Here is an 18,204-nt window from a genome sequence, read left to right as displayed (position 1 = left end):
AGCGCTATATGTAAGCGCTAGAAATAAATGTGCAAGATATGTGCATATAAGCGTTTGTGAAGAGCGAAATTTCATCAGCCTCGTTTCCTGGTGTCAATTCCTGCTTTCTATCATAATGCCTTTTCTTGTAGAGCGAAAAAAAAAACATTTCCAACATCAACCTTAGCTTCCACCAGGACTTGAGAGTTTTGTTCGTAATTATTATGTCGAATCCTTCTAGATGTCTCCGTTTAATAAAGTACACGCGAAACATGTGCGTACTCAGAAGATGAAATGAATTATATGCGCGTTTTGTCTGACCTTCTATATGTACTGATCATCGGAACTGTACCTCGACATTACAGTTCCCCTGTCTATACCAGCGAACGTTCCTTTGTTCTCCCATTTTGCTGGCTGTGTTTCTAATCGACTACTCAGATGCACCAGCCTTTTAAGTCAGTCATTGTTATAATCTGGATGAGTGCTTGTTTTGCTCATGTCTCGCTGATATGTTCCTATTATAGCTCAGAAACGTCACTTTTGAAACCTATGGGCGCCATCTATGGTGGTAAGTGAAGACAGAGAAACAAGCTTTGCTGGTTTTATCAGTTTTATTGACTGACGGTCAAGCAATCATACACACTTCTAGTCGCCTTGTTTCCACAAAGCATCCCACTCATACTTTCGAAGCTTGAAATCTGAAAAAGGAAACGCAAATCAACTTAATCGAGCTTTCCCGGAGGTCAATCTTCGCCGGAGACAGCAATGAGGCAAGGGTAACGCGTACTCACAATTTACAGAACAACCTTAGCGTGGCCGTAGCCAAGACCATAGCCGAGACCGGTGTAGCCGACTCCGTAACCGTGGGCGACACCGTAGCCGAGTCCAGCGTAGCCAAGACCGTAACCGTGAGCAACACCGTAGCCGAGTCCGGTGTAACCGAGACCATAGCCGTAGCCGAGGCCAGCGTAGCCAAGCCCGTAGCCGTGGGCAAGACCGTAACCGTAGCCCAGACCGTAACCGCCGAGGGCAGATGGGGTGACAGAAGAGGTGACGGCGGCGTTGCCGTAGCCGATGGCTGGTACATTAAGGGTGGAGCCGACAGCGTAGGCAGCTGGGGCAACAACACCAGCGGAGGCGACGGCGGCAAGGCCGAGGAGGACGAGAGCCTGGGAAAAAAGAGCCGAGTACTCTGATTCTGATCGAGTTTCCAAAACATTCATTCACTTGGTCCTCTAGGCAAGAAAGCCAGGTCTTGTGTAACTACAACTCCAAGACTAAAGTCTCATCCATTATTCTAACCGTACGAAAATTAAGAACAGCGAGGAATCAGTCTGAGTCCTTCTAAGAGACCAGGGGCACGTCGCTGACATCGCCTGAGGATCGCAGCATCGTAACGCCGTCCGTGCTCGTGCAATGAGCGGCTCTACGATGCTGCGATCTTCAGACGATTCCACCAACTATTGCACTACTACTACTCTAGCGACTGCAGCTACATATTCCACGCCGTAGAGATATCCACAGGCACGTGGGATTCCACGCCTATATAAACTTGCTGTCGTGAGACTTACGAGAGCCTGCATGGTGCTAGAAGATTTGCAAACAGGAGCGAATGCGTAAATCTCTATTCTGCCACGTCCCTTATATATCCACATCTAACCACCTGCATTGATTTCAGTGCACGTATATCCGTCCGACGAGGAAACGAAAAAAGAAAAAGAAAATAACGGGAGGAACACTGAATGATGAAATTTCGTCAAGCGTTTGATCAACCCTGTAGGCCAGGTGTGGTTCAGTGAGGCCCATAGTGTTGTGGCTGTGAATAGCCATGACCTTGCCTGAGGAATAGACCTCCCGGTGCTTGTTCCGTTGGTGGCTATTTCCCCGCACGCATTAACCGCGATAAAGAATCTGGCGTCCGTCACGGCCATGGGCGGAGGTCTGGGTGAGGTCGCCTGAGCTGACAAGGTCGAGCATGACGGAACTTTTGGTGTGTGTGTGTGTGGAGATGACAGTTGGTTGCGGTGATTATAGCACTAATTAGTCGGGATCTGTTTGAGACCGGAATGCCGTTATGAAATGCGAGACGGGCCCGTCTACGTGATGGGTGCAGCCAGTATGGGAGACCGTCGACCATACGCCTTTATTGATGGACGCATCGATGTATACAATAGTGTTCAACGTAAACTTGGGTGTTGTATTTTATGATAAACATAAATATAGGAGGGGACAGCTTAGCCGGTGCGACACCTTGAGCCTGAGGGGACGGAGGACTACAGTCTCAAAATCAGTAGCAATGAACAGAACAACAGCAAGCCACAGTGGCGGACGAGGCTACGAAGCGGGTACTCGGGTGTGTCTCGACCAGTAGTTCAACCAGAACTTGTGTGATTACAACAGAGGAATTAGCATCCATCCTAGAGTGCGGTTTCTTTTTTTTTTTTTTTTCGTTGTCTGAGATGAGTTTTGCGCCGTGTCACCAACGCGAGGCCTGCTGGAACAAGCAGGCCGCAGACGTGACAAGCGATGCAGACTTGGGCGTGTGGAGAGAGACCGTTGGAAGGACACATTGGGGTTTAGTATGCGTCCCGGACCAACTTTAGAGGAAATGCTTCGGAAGTCTGCAGGAACTCACAAGGAAAATCTCTTGACAGACGGTGTGGTAAGATTAGAAATCATTACCTGCTACTCTATTTTTCTGAATACTAGTCTACTTGCTAGTACAAGTTTAACTTGTAAAAGTACACGTTGTTACTGTTGCAAGGAAGTTATTTAGCTAGTTTAACTTCTATAACTAGCTAACATTTTTTGGTGAGGTATCTGTAAAATGTAACTGCAATAAAGTCACTGAGTTTCCAAACATGGTATTCTATTGCTTGCGTTTTGTCATTTCTTGTTATTACAGCTTGAAAGTACGACGTTCCCCGTGTTTGTCTTTGTGTTTCGCCTTCGTGTGTTTCTCTATGATGTACAAACCGGCCCCTTTCGTCGCTTATTCATATGATTCTGGTCAAGAGGGCTTCTGTGTGCCTTCTTCTTCATCCAGATGCTCTCCAGCTACTTGCCGGACCTGCAGGACCGTTCGTTGTGTGCTTGGCTTATGTGGCTATCATTTTGAGACAAGTCAGTGCTTCCACCTCTAGGGCCTGCGTATTATCGTACATGCTGAGATACGGCTTGCCGTTTCCCATGGTCGTACATAGTCGCGTTTGCAAGGAATATCGCTCTTAAGTGTCCGACAGATGAGCAGGTTTATGTGTGTGACCGATGTGTCGACGCCGTTGCTAGGGTTAGGCGCTCCCCAGGGCCTAGGAGGCAAGTTGACCCAAAAGTGGTCAAGAGGAAAATATTGGAGTCGGATTGCGATCTCTTGCTCGCTGACAAAGAGGCTAGGTTCATTGTGTTACCCTGTGCCATGACGCAACACAAGGCGCTGACTGCTGTCAACGAGAACATCATGCTCGTTCTAGACAAGGAAATTGCGAAATTAAAAAGAGATACCTCCGGGGTTCTGGGAGCTTCCGAAGCTGTGTCGGTTGCTAACGAAGTAGGAGATTCTTGGCCTGTTCTTCGCCACAAGCCCCAAGGCCCGCAAGCTTGACTTCCCGTTGCGCCCCATCGTCTCGGAGCGTGGCACTTGGCAGGGTGTCATCGCAGGAAAGGTCTGGACAGCCTCCCGTACAAAGGACCTGTTTGCAGTTGCGAACCCGAGTGATGTGGTTAGGGACCTTCGTAAACTAGAAGACTGTGAGTACGATGTTATCCCGGTAGATGTCGAGGACCTATTCTTTAACCTGAGACTAAGCATCGACCTACCGTTCTGTTTCGCGGAAGACTGCACAAGCAAATATTTTGCCTCGCTCACCAACGAGACGCTTGATGTGCGAAAGCACTGAATGATTTAACAGATTACTTCAGCACGTATGTCCTTGAGGTAGTTCGCCAGGGCGCACAGCGCAGGTTGCTGGTGCATTGCATACCTAAAACCACACAGGGACACAGTCATGCACAAACCGTACTATGTATGTGTAGACGTGTGTCTGATCGTGTCCCTGTGTGGTTTTAAGTTTGCCTCAGTTGTCTCACGACGTAAACACCCAATTACATTATTATTTTAAGTTTGCACTGAACCATTTTTATCGCTTTTATAATGTAAAAATAACTTGTTGCAGTGTGATTTATAGGGGTATAATCGTTTCTTTCACCATGTTCGACTTTTGTATTGCTTCGTTTATATTAGCCAATAGTGTTTGCCTCGAATGACTGTATGGGCTGAATGGGCTCCGAGACATCATCCGCTGCGAAGCCTATAATCACGATGTATCCTCGAAAATAAAGCTGTCTCATACATTCGTTCATAAATTTCTCAATTTTATTTGTTTGGAATGCCGTCAGGACTCTGAAGCACGGTCAATAATGTATCATCTGCACATTATGAATTTGTCTAATTGTCGAGACATTTCCAACACGATAGACCACAGTCATGCACCCTCGCAAACTGTGTTTAAAACTTTATTATGATAATATCGCGCTCACAGCGCACGCATTAAATCAACAAAATCTGAAGGACGGAGTGGAATAACGCCATTACGTTGTTTACATCCAAAAAAAGAACTTGCTGACCAGACACCGACCTGCAGCTGATACGGTTTCCTCTAGCCAACTTTGTTCCACTGCCAGATTTCTTCATATCGGTTAATGGACCCTTTAATAACTGGATCCCAACGGAGCACAGAAACGCCTGGGGCCGTTATGTGTCAGTTAATTCGACAATCTGCGCTATTTATCGACGAAAAGTGAACAAGCATGAAAGTGGTCCGTTGCGTGTACACGCCTGCCGGAAGCAGAAGACCTTCGAAGGTCGCCGGGAGAGGGCGGCAACAAGAAGAAAACGATGGGTGGCGCTCTTTATCTTTCTCCCTTTTGACTTGACAGAAAACGTGGCGTGTTTTCTTTCTGGTGCGTTCACACGAAGTCGATGAAAGTCGTGTAAGCAAAAGTAATCATGTATCGACAGGGAGGTCGACACAGCGGAAATGGGTCACTGGGATGATGTACTTAGGACGACAGCTGTAGACTGGATTGCGTCATGTGAATACCACACATGGATCAGATGACTTAGCCAACAGCCCAATACAAGTCTCATTCAAGACGGACGCTACTTCAAGGTTACTTCAAGACTAGTGTGACAAGTGTGAAAGCCTGTAGAAATCGTCTGAAAAGAAAAGCCAGTCACATGTGTTACCAGAGAATCAGAGATAGATGAATTTTCGGGAAGTTTCAAAGTAATTATTCGTGTGGCAGCGCCTCAATGGGTCGTCCCGTAAACCGTCGCCAGTCGATCTGGTCGACTACTCAACTGATGCTTTCGGTCGAGGTACACGTCCATGTAAACGCAGTGATATTCGGAACGTTTGTGTGTGGAACATGTAAGGAACCTACCAGAAAATCTTATGTCCTCGAACCTTGAACACACTCGTGTTTCTGTGTTGTATTGCCAGAAACCTCAGATACAGTATACTGCGCACAGCAAACACTATCCAACAGCCGCGTAAGACTTTTTCCCGACTGTTTTTTTTTTTGTCGTACTTTCCGTGCGCTCATGTTCATAAAACAACAACAACAACTTTATTGCGAAATGATGAATTGGTAGTTTCATCACCAGGGGCGATACTTTACCCCACTGCTGGTAATGATGTGGGGAATGAAATAATGAGTTCACAATACGTTAACGTTCAATACGTGTTACGTTCGTGTTACGTAGTGTACGTAGTTAGTTAGTACGTGTAGTACGTAGTGTTACGTAGTACAATACGTTCAATACGTTAGTTCCATTCACAATACGTTCATACTTTCACTATATGCTATACACTTTCTGCAATAGGTAGCATGTACATACTCTGCAGTTCATCAGTTAGGACTCTGTTTGCTCTCATGCATAAATCTACTCACCTTTTGTTTTATATTTTTATACATTATTGCTTCTTTTAAGCGGCAATCCGCGAGCCAACACCAAAGCTAAGCAAACGCTGCAAGATGGTTTCTTAAGTTGCTCAGATTCACATAAGGCCAAAATATTTCAATTAAATTCTGGCCCATTCTTTAAATTGTACAGCATACACTGTTTTCTCGTGGACGCCGCCATAGCGCCGGGGGAGCACGTTGAAAGCCTTGAAAACAGTTTACCGTACAAGCCAGAGAGAAAGGAAAGCATACGGGCCGGCGACCGCCCATCTCATACCAGGACAACTCATACCAACGTTGGATGTAGTATGAGTTGTCTGGTATGAGTTGTCTCGGTATGAGCTGGGGTATCAGCTTGGTATGAGCTGGGCGTTTTCTCCAGGAAACGGGCCTTGCGCAAAGACCCACCTAACGTACCTCCCATCCACAGCGCACTTCGATCTCATCGGTTTCATTCATCCTGAAGATATACCTCACCTTCAACCCCCCACCTTCTCTTGTTATATTTTTTTTTCTGCTATAGTCGTGACCAGTGGTCGTGACGATGCCTATACTCGCCGCGTGTGGTGAACAACGGCAACCCAGTTTTGACATTCCCCCCCCCCCCCCCCGCCGCCGCATGTGTTTCGGTATTCTCTTCTGTAGCCCTCTACTCCGTGAAACTTTCAATGCAGGTTCGCACTGGCGCAAAGAACCGTCTGTTACGTTTATCTGAGATAACGGGGGATGACCTGTCACAACGGTACTGTAAAGCATCAGGCAAGCTGTTAATATTGGCAGCGACGCATGTTGTTGTTGCGGCATTTGAAAGCTTATTCCGAAAGAATCCCATACTGCAAACTCTAAATATTTTTAATCGCGACTGAAACTGCGGTGAAAAGGCGCGGGGCGACGCCTGGTGGGAAACAGACGCCCATTCGTCGAGAAACAGTGTTACATGTCCCCTAACCCTCTATCGGCTAAGTCACGGGCTAAGTAGCCGGCTTCTCGAACTTTCTTCGAAAAGTTTGTCCAAGCGAGATAGTAGTTACATGAGATCCTGGCATATATTCTCTCAAAATGCAAGAACGTTGGTACATCGTGGAAATGAGTAACAGAACTGTCAGAAGAATCACCGTGAGAGTCACCAACACCAAAATGCACCACGTCCGGTGAGCCGGCGTGGTGATGGTAGCCGTCCACAGATGTCGCTGTACTCTCCCATTGTTATTAGCACGTGTATGTTTATATTTATGCGCCCTGTGACATCATGCGCTCCACATGGCGGGAACTTCGGAGTTCGTGTCGGATCTTCGATACAGGGTTGCCCGTAATATTACATCTGAATTTTCTATTTAAAAAAACTACGCGGTGGATTTGAACGGAATTTGTGGCGTTTGTATACTGAGCACCCAGGCTGTCAAATAAGCTAGCAGTATAAAATTGTATGGCTGATGCTTCACAGTACCTTTAAGTAACTCCGGCATCCAGACGATATCTGGTCCGAGGAGGGGAGGGATGTTTATTAAGAAAAGGTAAGTCAAACAGAGGTCGGCTTGCTATTCCAAAAAAATAAAAGGAAAAGAAAAAAAAAGGAAAAGATAAAGCCATCAACATATGAACGAGAACTCTTTGATGAAAGATGAAAGTCACTGAAAAGGTTAGCCAGCTGTAGGGATCGAACCCACATCTTCTGGATTACCGTTTTTGTTGTTCCAGCCTCAGAACATCAGTTTCTCTCTTGAGAACTCTTTGCCACTTCGTACCCGAAAACATCATGCTAACAACTCTTTGTGTCAACTTCCAATAAATATAAAATTTATTGTTCAGTTTCGTTTGGCAAATTTCTGTGCGGCGTAGATGGTAAGCGCCGTCTTGTGTCTTCGTTTCCTTTTGACTCCGGGCTGAATCTGAGGGAAATAGAAATAAGACATCATCAGCCTCGTCATCAATTAAGTTTTGCGATTGCGTTAGCGACCTATATAATGTGCAATTGTAGCACGCTCACCATTTACACGAGAACCTTGGCGTGGTGGCCGTACCCGTATCCGAGACCAGCGTATCCGAGACCACCGTATCCGAGACCGGCGTATCCGAGGCCGGCGTATCCAAGACCACCATAACGAACACCGCCGACTCCATAGCCGAGACCCAAACCGTAACCGTAGCCGAGGCCGTAGGCTGGAGCAGCAACAGCGACACCATGGTGAGCGTAACCAAGACCGGCGTAGCCGAGACCGGCGCCGTACACAGCTGGGGCAGCAACGGCGGCTGGGGCAGCAACAGCGACTGGGGCAGCGACGGCAGCTGGGGCGGCTACGGCGACTGGAGCAGCAACGCCGACGGCACGAGCGGTCACACCGTGGTTAACGACGGAGCCGTAGGCAGCGGTGCGGTAGTTGGCGACGCCAACGACAGCTGGGGCAGCGACAGCAACTGGAGCAGCAGCGACGGCAACGCCAGCTGGGCCAACGACTCCAGCGGAGGCAGCGGCAACAAGGCCGAAGAGGACGAACTGCAGAGAAACAAAGGTTTCAGTATACACAGTCAGGTCCACAGTCTTCGGTGTTGGGAATGTCCCTGGTTACGATATCGTTGAAAATACTCGCCTGCAAAATGATGATCTCTCGTACATGTTTTCAGGTAAATGACTCACATACTGTCTACAGTGAGTGAAATATAGCGCTCTTAGCGCTTAGCAAGCAAGATTTCTTGGAGTGCTCGGTCTTGGACGCGCCGATTGGTAGTTAGTCGCAATTAACGTGCGCAAGTATTCGTGGAAAGCATGAATGCTGAAACATTGACCCAGTGTAGGCGCTTCAAAAAGGGCTCGTCTGTGAGTATTAAGCTAGGACCCATTTCACGTGGCTCCCTGCAAAAACAGCGAACCGTCAGGCAGAACATCGATTCCACCCAGCCCCGTGAATGCCCCCGTTTAAACTTTAACTCAACCGCAATCTACATACAGAAATAATTTAAGGGGGGGAAATGTCATCTACTACAATCCTGTGCCCCGCGGCTACACTGCACAAAGTATCCAATCAAAACCCAGGCTCACGAACAACACCCACCGCTTCACCACATTCTGCACCACGCACAATTCACATAGGTACTCACGAGAGCAGCGTTCATGTTGAGGTTAGGTAGGTTCTCGTCTGCTTGCAAACGAAATCAGCGAATGACCAACGTTTGCAACCGGCTTTTATACCACTCGAAGACCAACCGAAGAAGCTCCTCGCTAAACAATGAAAAAAAAAAAAAAATCATGACGTAGTTGAGTACCCGTCATGGCCACCGACGGACACCGCGGGTGTGTCCTGATGAGGCCAGCTGGCCAGAAAGGTCAAAGCGCGGTTTGCATCTAACACGAAGAGGAGAGCGTCCTTCACTGAACGTCCTTTCGGAAGTCCCGTTCTTCCACACGTGATTAACGGGACACGGCAAATTACTCGAAGCCATAACGTATAAAATTCTACGATGACCCTCATACCAGCTCCTATCCCGTCGTGCGTTGCATTGTGTTGTTCGCTGGCCATTATTTTGTTATTATCTGCGTGGCTTTAATCATTCGATGCGGCGATTCAAGATGAGGATATTTCGTAACACGAAAGGAGAGTTATTGTGTACGTTGGAAGGAGAACCAAGGTTGGTTGGTTGTTGGGTCACTCGGGGTTATTTAAATGCAGATTGGAAGCAGCGAAACTATATGAGAAGGAAAATGGCTTCGGAGTGATCCGTCTTTGCGGAGTGACAGGAACAAAGGTTGTGTCGGAAGGACTCTGTGGGATAATGTTCGCTTTCATTTGGTGGTTCGGTAGAGAACAGAAAAGGTCGACTGGGACGTAGCACTTGGGACGGTTAAGGTGATCGCACGTAGATATGTCGACTGAGAATCAACGACATCGGACAAGCGACTCTCTCCACAAATTCCGCTTATCAGGCATCTTCGTCTTGGGTTCGAGCGTGCTTAGTACAAGCACCTCAGGAACAAAACATACATACAGAACGCGAAGCACATGTAGGTTCGCTGTAGGTTTTGTGTTTCTTTTGTCCGTGAATGTGTGTTCATAGCTCTTTTAGCGTGTCTGAACGTCAGCTGCAAACCCAAAGGAACGTTCCATTAGCAGATATGATATGACTTTATTGGTGGCTAAAGAACAGCCACAAGGGCCCTGATACAGCACGTCGGACAGCGCGTCAAAAAAAAAAAAAGAAGATGCCCAAGGTGGACGTTCACCGTAACCAAAACTTGTTCTTCAGACTGACGTAGCAAATGCTTCAAAATCGTTGGATAATTATATTTTTCTCAAAAATTACTCGCGCTTCAAACTTCAGATCGTTTGCGTCTCATAATACTTGAATTGCGAATTCCGTGAAATCAAGTTAGCACGTGGGCAAAGAACAAAGAAGAGCTTTACAAACTACGACCGATTACGTAATGAACGTATTGGAAGGTGCAATTTGGTGTCCCTGAAGTTAATTACAAATGGAAGGTAAAAGACAACAATAATTGCAAACACGGGCACCCAACGACTGGAAGCTACGATGCAAACGTCCTTCGAACTGCGGGAGATTCGGCGAGGCCTCGAAATCATCTTCTGCTTCCGATCACGACCTGCTGGTTCATTAACGCCTCGTTTTTTCTCTCCCTCTTTCTCTCTTTCCCTCTTTCTCCTTTCCTTTTAATCTTACTACATCACTACCGGACAGATTGAACGCAGCAACAGCAAATAACAACGTTTACATGAAGGCGACAGAAGTCGATCTACCGTCTGCATGTAAACCGGTCTATATCGACCTAACAGAGAAGTCGACAGACACTCGGCTTGGGTAGTTCAGACGACAAATGTCGACTGAACACCGCCATGTCAACCGCGTCAGTCGACTTATTCAGCCACTCCACTTATTCAGCGACTTCCCCCACGTCACTACCGGACGCCTCGCTCATCCTCTCCTTAGATTCAGCCAGAGACGGAGGAAGAAGAAGAAGAATAGCAGGTAGAAGGCAGCACCATATACCCAGAAGAATACAAGAAGAATACGACTGTATGATTATGAAAAGACAACCGCAGACGGAAGCAGAAGAGGATGCAGAAGAGCAGAAAAGAATGGCGTGTCGAAAGGTTGCATAAGTATTTGAAAGTAAAAGAATTTACGCGATGACAAATTACTGTGTAAAGTACAATTCAAAGGTCGGTGTGGCGCTTCACTCGAGGATCAGTCGACTGAATCCTGTAGAGCTCCATGGCGCCTTAGTCGACAGTTATGTAAACCGTCGCCAGTCGTAAGGATCAATCGACTGGGGCCTTCAGTCGACATATCTGTCCGCGCTAGACACTGCTGGCACCAACGTCATGCTGAAGAACGAGCTACTAGGATTCGAATACGCTGCCAGGGATTTCCCCTCGATTTTTTCGGATACTTTAGCGGCGAGTAGTTCCCCATGAAATCGGTCTTGGAGGCATACTATCCATTTGTCTCCCACTTCTTTCTGCTTTCCCTATATCACCGGAGCGCTTATAGCCACAGTTGCTTTGTGGTGCACTCAAGCAAGAATAGCATAGCTCATTCGGTTCATAACTTTCAAGCATGAACTCAACTTCCATAAAGGCATCACAATATATAGCTCGGATACCGGCCCTCAACCGAGAAGAAGGGGGTGGGGGGGGATACGTTTAATAGAATGAAACGAAAGAAAAAAATGGAAATGTCAGCCAGGCTAATGCCGGCTCGCTATTCCAAAAAAGAACGAAACTCAAAATACGAGAAGAAGGTATTGACAGGTGCTTTTTCTTTATCTCAACGGCGCGTGATCTCTTTTGAGGCGGAAACACGCTCGTATATACCGCGGGGAGTCAGAGTTGAAACGTTCTTCCTTTCCTCATCAATATCGGCGAAAGTGTGGGATAAATAACGGGGCCGGAAAAGCGAACCGGTCAGGAGCATAAATTAATCCTCTTTGTCTTCAATACAGGCCATGGGGCGCTGGCGACAGCTTGAAACGCGTTCACCGCTGCCTTTAACTATTTGTTGCGATACAGATTTTCATTCCCGATTTCTTGAGATACGCGGCATATAGGCGTTGCCGGGAAGGCTTTCGCGAAACAACAAAAAAACAAAAAAAGACGAAGAAGAAGAAGTGGAATGTCTTTTGTACCATGTTCTATATCATAAAGTGGAAAACACTAGACAGAAACGATGAGCATGAGGCACTGATCAACGTCACAAGCTATTTGACATCACACGTATCACGTGTCATAACGTCAGAACGACACGAACACAAGCGGAAATAAAATCTATAACAAAGGACACTACATTTAATCGAAGAAGATATTCTTAATCAATACGATTACAATCAAAATTACAAGTTTTATTATAACAAGTCCGAGTAATAACACGTACATCTCGTGAAGCAATAGAGGGTTTTAACACATCGTGCGCTATGGCCTTTGCGTACGTAAGGGATAGCTTTGGGGGTTCTGCGCACTGCGCGAAGCTCCCTCTATGTTTTGGGCGTGCACTGAACTACCAGCGCTATCCCTCACGTAACCAAAGGCGACAGCGTGCGACGCACTAAAACAATATACAGTGAACCCTCGTTAATATGACCCCCGATAATCTGACATATACGCGCTTTACGACCCTACTGCTGGGGAACAATGCAGTGAAACATGTGCAAATTACCCCCCCCCCCCGTTAATATGACAATTCCGCGTTATGACCAAAATTTTCGTGAACGATCATGGTCATAATAACGAGGCTTCACTGTACTTATGTTTAGTAACGCGTCTCACGTCATCGCTAGTTTCATTTTGTGTGTCGCAACTGTACAGAGTAGTTCTTGTCAAACGTGAGCTTAACACATTTCGAAAACGTCACTTCTTCGACGCCATTGCCTCCGTATATAGGCCGGGGCACCAATGGCATAGTAACAGGGTGACGTTCGCCGGTGAGGAAGACGAAGCTGTGGTAATCTGCTCTTCGTTTCTTAGGGCGAGGGCGGTACTACTTTTGATAAGAGGTGTGAGCGAGCATTGTGCTTGTCTCACACTACATCGGATGGCAATAAAAACGTCCAGCCTTCGTGGCAGGAGTGTCAAACTTAGTGCGCTCTTCGATCTGACATTCCAATCGTCATCAACGGGATTTCCTGATGAGACCACTAATTGGGACATCCCGCAACGAGCAGTAAAAAGCATATACAGGATACGAGAGAAGGGCCATTTGTCCTACGTGAGTGGAACACCCTCCTAAAAAACAAATTTAGCCACGGCCCACTTTTACAGGTAAGACAACGCTCCAATGCTCCAAGAATGCTCCAACGTGTTCGAAAGCGTCCCTCGTGAAATTACAACATTCCTACATTAAGAATATTCGCGATGGCTATACTTCTCTATGTGAATAAGAGAACAAAATAAACATCTGTAGGTATGGAATGTGTTTTGTCTCAGAGGAGCCAGGACGGTACCAGTGAGCGTGCATGTTTATACAATGTAACATATTTTCCTTGTCTAAAAATCGCTTCCAGTAAGAAAATTTCATTCAAGTGAACGTGCATGCTGTGCGTTAGAAGACGGAATATCAGACAGCCTTCCCGATCTGTTAGGGATTTATTGCTAGTGCGTTCCGGCTTACATTGGGTACCGATCGCTAAGAGCAGGCATAAATGTATACTGTACATACTCTAGCCACACATTGCACACGCAATGTACTGCACGCCAGAGTATCCGGGTAAGAATAATTTTTGTTCTACATGTCGTAGGGGTCCTGCATGTGTTGCAGGAGTCGGTCGTCTTGTCAGGCTGCTTTTCCCCCCTGTCTCACCTTTCAATGGGAAAATAAAAGTAGCTGTGCAGACACTGCGAACGAACTGCGGTGTTGAGCTCTCACGTTGGAGGAGCCTCGGTCACTCCTATTGGTTCTCGTGGGCACGTGACATCTCCCGATGGCTGCCTTACTGGTGGAGATGCGTGATGTCACAGTAGGATGAGTTTTGATATTCCCGTCGCCGATTTTCTATGCGTCACTACGAGACACCGAAGTACACGGTGTCTTTTCCTCAGACAACTTCTGTGTTTCGAGAAATTGTTCCGCAAACCAGTGTCCACACTCAGTTGTGTTTGGTATACCCTCCCCAAAGAGCTACGTGTAACCGGACGTAAAGATGCAGACTCGAAGGGAGAGAGCTCCCTGTTTTACTGCAGATCGTCCCTTTTTTCAGCATATAACTTTGTTGTCGCAAAAAACATTGTCAGTTCTCGGGAAGCAGCATGAAGTAAAATGTTGTTTGCTGTTAATAAAAATTACAACTACTCCGACACCTCCGACACCAAGGTGTCCATTTCCTGTAAAACTTGGAATGCTCGTTCACATCGATGCAAGCAACCATGTTTTACATTTATCTGTCATAACATGGGGCGCAGTCTCACAACCCCATAACAACATCTGGTTTGGAGCGTGAACAAATACCGTCGCAGTTATATTTCCAGACGAAAAATATTCAATTTTTATGTATCGTCATATCGAGCACGCGAGTACATGCAAAGGGTAGTACCTACATGAGGAGGTCCTTTACTCAATTACAATAGACACACGTTCAGTAAATTGTAACTATCAGCACCACTTATACATCAACTGAGCAGGACGTCATCAGATATTTAAGACACAAAACTGCTGGCTAATAAGTTACTTTTATTTTACATCCAGCCAGATGGACTGCTGGGCATTTCTTCTCTGATGGTTCGGTGTTGTTGGCCTGAAACATCATCTCCTCCTTGCCGAGTGATGGAAATTTATCACCTAATGGAAGAAAGCGACCATCATAGTCAGTTCTTGAGGAATATTTAAAAGACGTCAGCGAAGGAGCAAAGTTATGACGAAATACTGCATACTTCTTAGTAGACAGCCTTGGCGTGGCCGTAACCATAACCGAGACCATAACCGTGACCAAGACCGTAGCCGTAGCCGAGGCCATAGCCGTGACCAAGACCGTAGCCGTAGCCGAGACCACCATAGCCAAGACCATAGCGATGGCCGAGACCGTAACCGAGACCGTAGCCGTAGCCAAGACCGGCACCGTAGCCAAGACCGGCGCCGTAGCCAAGACCGGCGCCGTAGCCAAGACCGGCGCCGTAGACAGCTGGGGCAGCAACGGCGGCTGGAGCAGCAACAGCGACGGCAGCTGGGGCAGCAACGCCGACGGCACGAGCGGTCACACCGTGATTGACAGCAGAGCCGTAGGCAGCAGTGCGGTAGTTGCCGACAGCAACTGGGGCGGCGGCATATCCAAGACCGCCAAGACCATAACCGTAGCCGAGACCGGCGTATCCAGCGGAGGCGACGGCGACGAGGCCGAGAAGAGCGGCGGCGAACTGGAGGGGAAAAGGACGTTGCCAGAACAACAAAGACGGTGCTAGACTCGGTGCGAACATGCTAGCATGTAATGCGGTCTAGTTTAGCGACATTGTACGTGCATCGCCTCAATATGCTTTCTACAATGCAATGACAATCTAAAGAAAAACGAACGCGCAAAATAATGGACCTTGTTACCATCTCTGCAGGCTTAACCTCATGCCCGGGATCCCTGTTTATTCTCAAGTCCCGAAATCCCGGCATTTCGCTGGACCAAATCCCGGGATTTCGGAATAGTAAATTTTGGCTTTCCTGACAAACGAATGGTTGGTGGTACGGGCGAAAAGGAAAGAACAATTAATATCTTTCTTTTTCAGACGACCCCTCCGTGAAAAATGCACCTTGCAATCCGAAACCGAACCAACTGTGTTGTCTTCGACACGCGACAAACACGCTAGTTGCTGTCCCAACACACTACAGAGCGCATAGCTGAGAACAGCCACGAGGCAACATTACGCAGCCCCTATACGAAATCACAAGGATTCTTCCGATGTGTGAGAATATCTTCCTGTTTCATCTTTTGATATTCATCAATAGGTTTGATTTGAAAGCGAAATGATGACAGCCTTTCCGGAAGAGTAGTCTCGGCTACTCCAGAACAGAACGCGCTATAGTTACTACGGATGAACAAAAATACAGAAGAGCGGAACGTATCAATAGGTACTATAAACGCGCACTGCATTTATATTTGCAACAGCGTAGACGTGTGAGATGTTACAGACGTATGCGGCCTCGTGGGTGACAGTCGCACAATAATCCCGGTGCCGCTCCACGATCCACATCTAGAAATCCCGGGATTGTGAAAACGGCTCCGGATTCCGAATCCTAATTACAATCGCTACCCTTACATCTTTCACACCGTGAGGACCTCTTAGGGAAGCTGCGAAGCTGCTCGAACTAGACCGTCTCACAGCTCCACGTCGTATCTCGGACTGACCGTCACCGGTCATTTACGGAGCCCGGAAGACCACAACGTATATACACCATTCCTTCTATAATCCACGGAGAAGAGTCCAGTGTACTCACGAAGGTGTTCATAGTTGAAGTCTGTTGGTGCTGTTTGAAGAAACTGCAGTGATTTCAGCGAATAAATGGCGTCCTTTTATAGCGAAAAAGCTAAGGTGGCACGTCACGTTCCCGGAACTAATAGCAGGTTATGGTTCGCCACTACTTTTTTTCGGAAGCAGCGAAGGTCTGGGCGTAGCCGGTCTACAATGCAGGGTCAACTGGAGGACGACAAGAAGAAGAGGAACCAAAAGCAGAGCAGCGCCGCGATAATTGTGGCAATTGCCCATTTTGTCTTCACGGCTGCGTAAATTAGGTCATTAAGTAAAGCCGAGTGAAAAGCGTAGCAAGACGCAGTTTAGATATTAAAGGTAACAAAGCTGTCTTTTTTAGGTTTCCGATAAATTTTATGCCAGACAATTAGTCACAAGGTTTGCTATAAACTCTGACACTGTTCTCAACTAGAAATGCGAAGCCCCAGAAAAAAACAGAAAATTTTGGGGAAAAAAACTTTTTTTTTTTTTTTCCTCGTCTCCGGAAAAACTGACCAAAATTTCCAGGCGACAAAATTGAAACATTTTCGTGTCTTCGATGCGTTGCAACCCGCCAACACTGCCTCAGGTGCCTCTAATCCGCCCAGAACCACCAACTTAGAGCTTCGTCTTGCTATTCCAAGCGATCGCCATCGCGTTCACATAATGTCGGAGTTCTGGTCGGAGTGGACGGGTTGTTCCAATTACCTATCGCTGAGTAGACAGCAGTCTCATGGGATGCTCTGCTCTGCATTTATGCCTAGAGGGCGAACACTACTAAGGTTTCTAGCTCATTGTATGCTGTGGCTTGGCCGGCAATGCTTCGACTCAGCAGTAACCGCGTTTGTTTCCATTTTTTCCAATTTTCCTGAAAAAAAATTGCGATTCAAAATTTCCGGAAATTTTGCATCTCTGTTCTCCACCACTGAACTTACTTCTAAACGCACAGCTGGGACACCTGGAATACATCTGTGGGTATTCGATATTGTCAATTACTGTGTCTTTCCCTGGTCGTCGTCTACGGCTTTAACTATAGGTAAGCGCGTAAAACGTCTAACAGAACAAGAAGATGGCGCACAAATGACATACGGACCACGGGTATAAATACGAGGGTGGTTCCATAAGTTTCCGGCCCGAGGTAGAAAATGCGCGCGAATTTGAAAATGCGATTAAGGACGCATGGCGCCATCAGTTGGAGGGCCGGAGCACCACCCTCAACCCTCTCCATGCTTTTGTCGGTTGGAGCGCGGCATTTCAAACAGCCAGGGTGCACTCTTCAGTTAAAATGGAAAAAATCGAGTACCGCGCTGTGATAAAATTCTTGACAAAAGAGGGACTTTCGCCTAAAGAAATTAAAGCGCGACTGGACAACGTGTACAGGGAAGCCTCTCCGTCGTACACAACTGTAAAAGACTGGACTAAGCAGTTTCGACTGGGGCGAGAGTCCATTGAAGATGATCCACGCGATGGTCGTCCAGTGGAAGTGGTGACACAAGACAATTTGTCTCTTGTCGAGGAGGAAGTGCTGAGCGACAGGCGTCTGAAGGTGAAGGAAATCTCAGAAAGGCTGGGGCTTTCCAAAACAACCGTTTTTCGCATCATCGGCGAGGGCCTTCACATGAAAAAGGTCAGTGCGAGATGGGTGCCACGACTTCTCTCGTCAGTTCAAAAGCAACAGCGCGTCGTCTGTGCCAAAGAGTTTTTGGAGCTCTGTCAAGAGAACGAAGACGAAATATTGAAGTCAATTGTCACAGGGGATGAGACTATGGTGCTCTACTATGATCCCTTTCGAAAAAGGAGTCGATGGAATAGCGCAAACCAGGAGAAGCACCCC

The 18,204-nt window shown here is 47.1% G+C and overlaps 1 protein-coding gene across 1 annotated transcript; it reads right to left on the bottom strand.

Moving 5' to 3' along the window:
* Positions 1–587: 587 nt before the first annotated feature.
* On the bottom strand, positions 588–16,283 carry LOC135392591 (fibroin heavy chain-like). Its single transcript, XM_064623297.1, has 5 exons — positions 16,182–16,283; positions 14,826–15,293; positions 8,148–8,437; positions 771–1,005; positions 588–677 (listed from the first exon to the last, which is right to left on the bottom strand). The coding sequence occupies exons 1-4, from the start codon at positions 16,281–16,283 to the stop codon at positions 774–776; spliced, it is 1,092 nt and encodes a 363-aa protein (XP_064479367.1). The 3' UTR covers positions 588–677; positions 771–773.
* Between the last annotated feature and the right edge of the window lie 1,921 nt (positions 16,284–18,204).

This window comes from Ornithodoros turicata, chromosome 4 (assembly GCF_037126465.1).
Source record: "Ornithodoros turicata isolate Travis chromosome 4, ASM3712646v1, whole genome shotgun sequence".
Classification (NCBI taxonomy): Eukaryota; Metazoa; Arthropoda; class Arachnida; order Ixodida; family Argasidae; genus Ornithodoros; species Ornithodoros turicata.
Note: the sequence above shows the minus strand (reverse complement) of the source record. Positions and strands in the feature narration are given on the sequence as shown.

Coding starts and splice junctions, on each gene's coding strand:
- LOC135392591 (XM_064623297.1), bottom strand. CDS start 16,283: ATGACCGGTGACGGTCAGTCCGAGATACGACGTGGAGCTGTGAGACGG. Junction 15,294..16,181: donor GTCCTCACGGTGTGAAAGAT/GTAAGGGTAGCG, acceptor TTTCCCCTCCAG/TTCGCCGCCGCTCTTCTCGG. Junction 1,006..8,147: donor GGCGCCGGTCTCGGCTACGC/CGGTCTTGGTTA, acceptor CCCATCTGCCCT/CGGCGGTTACGGTCTGGGCT.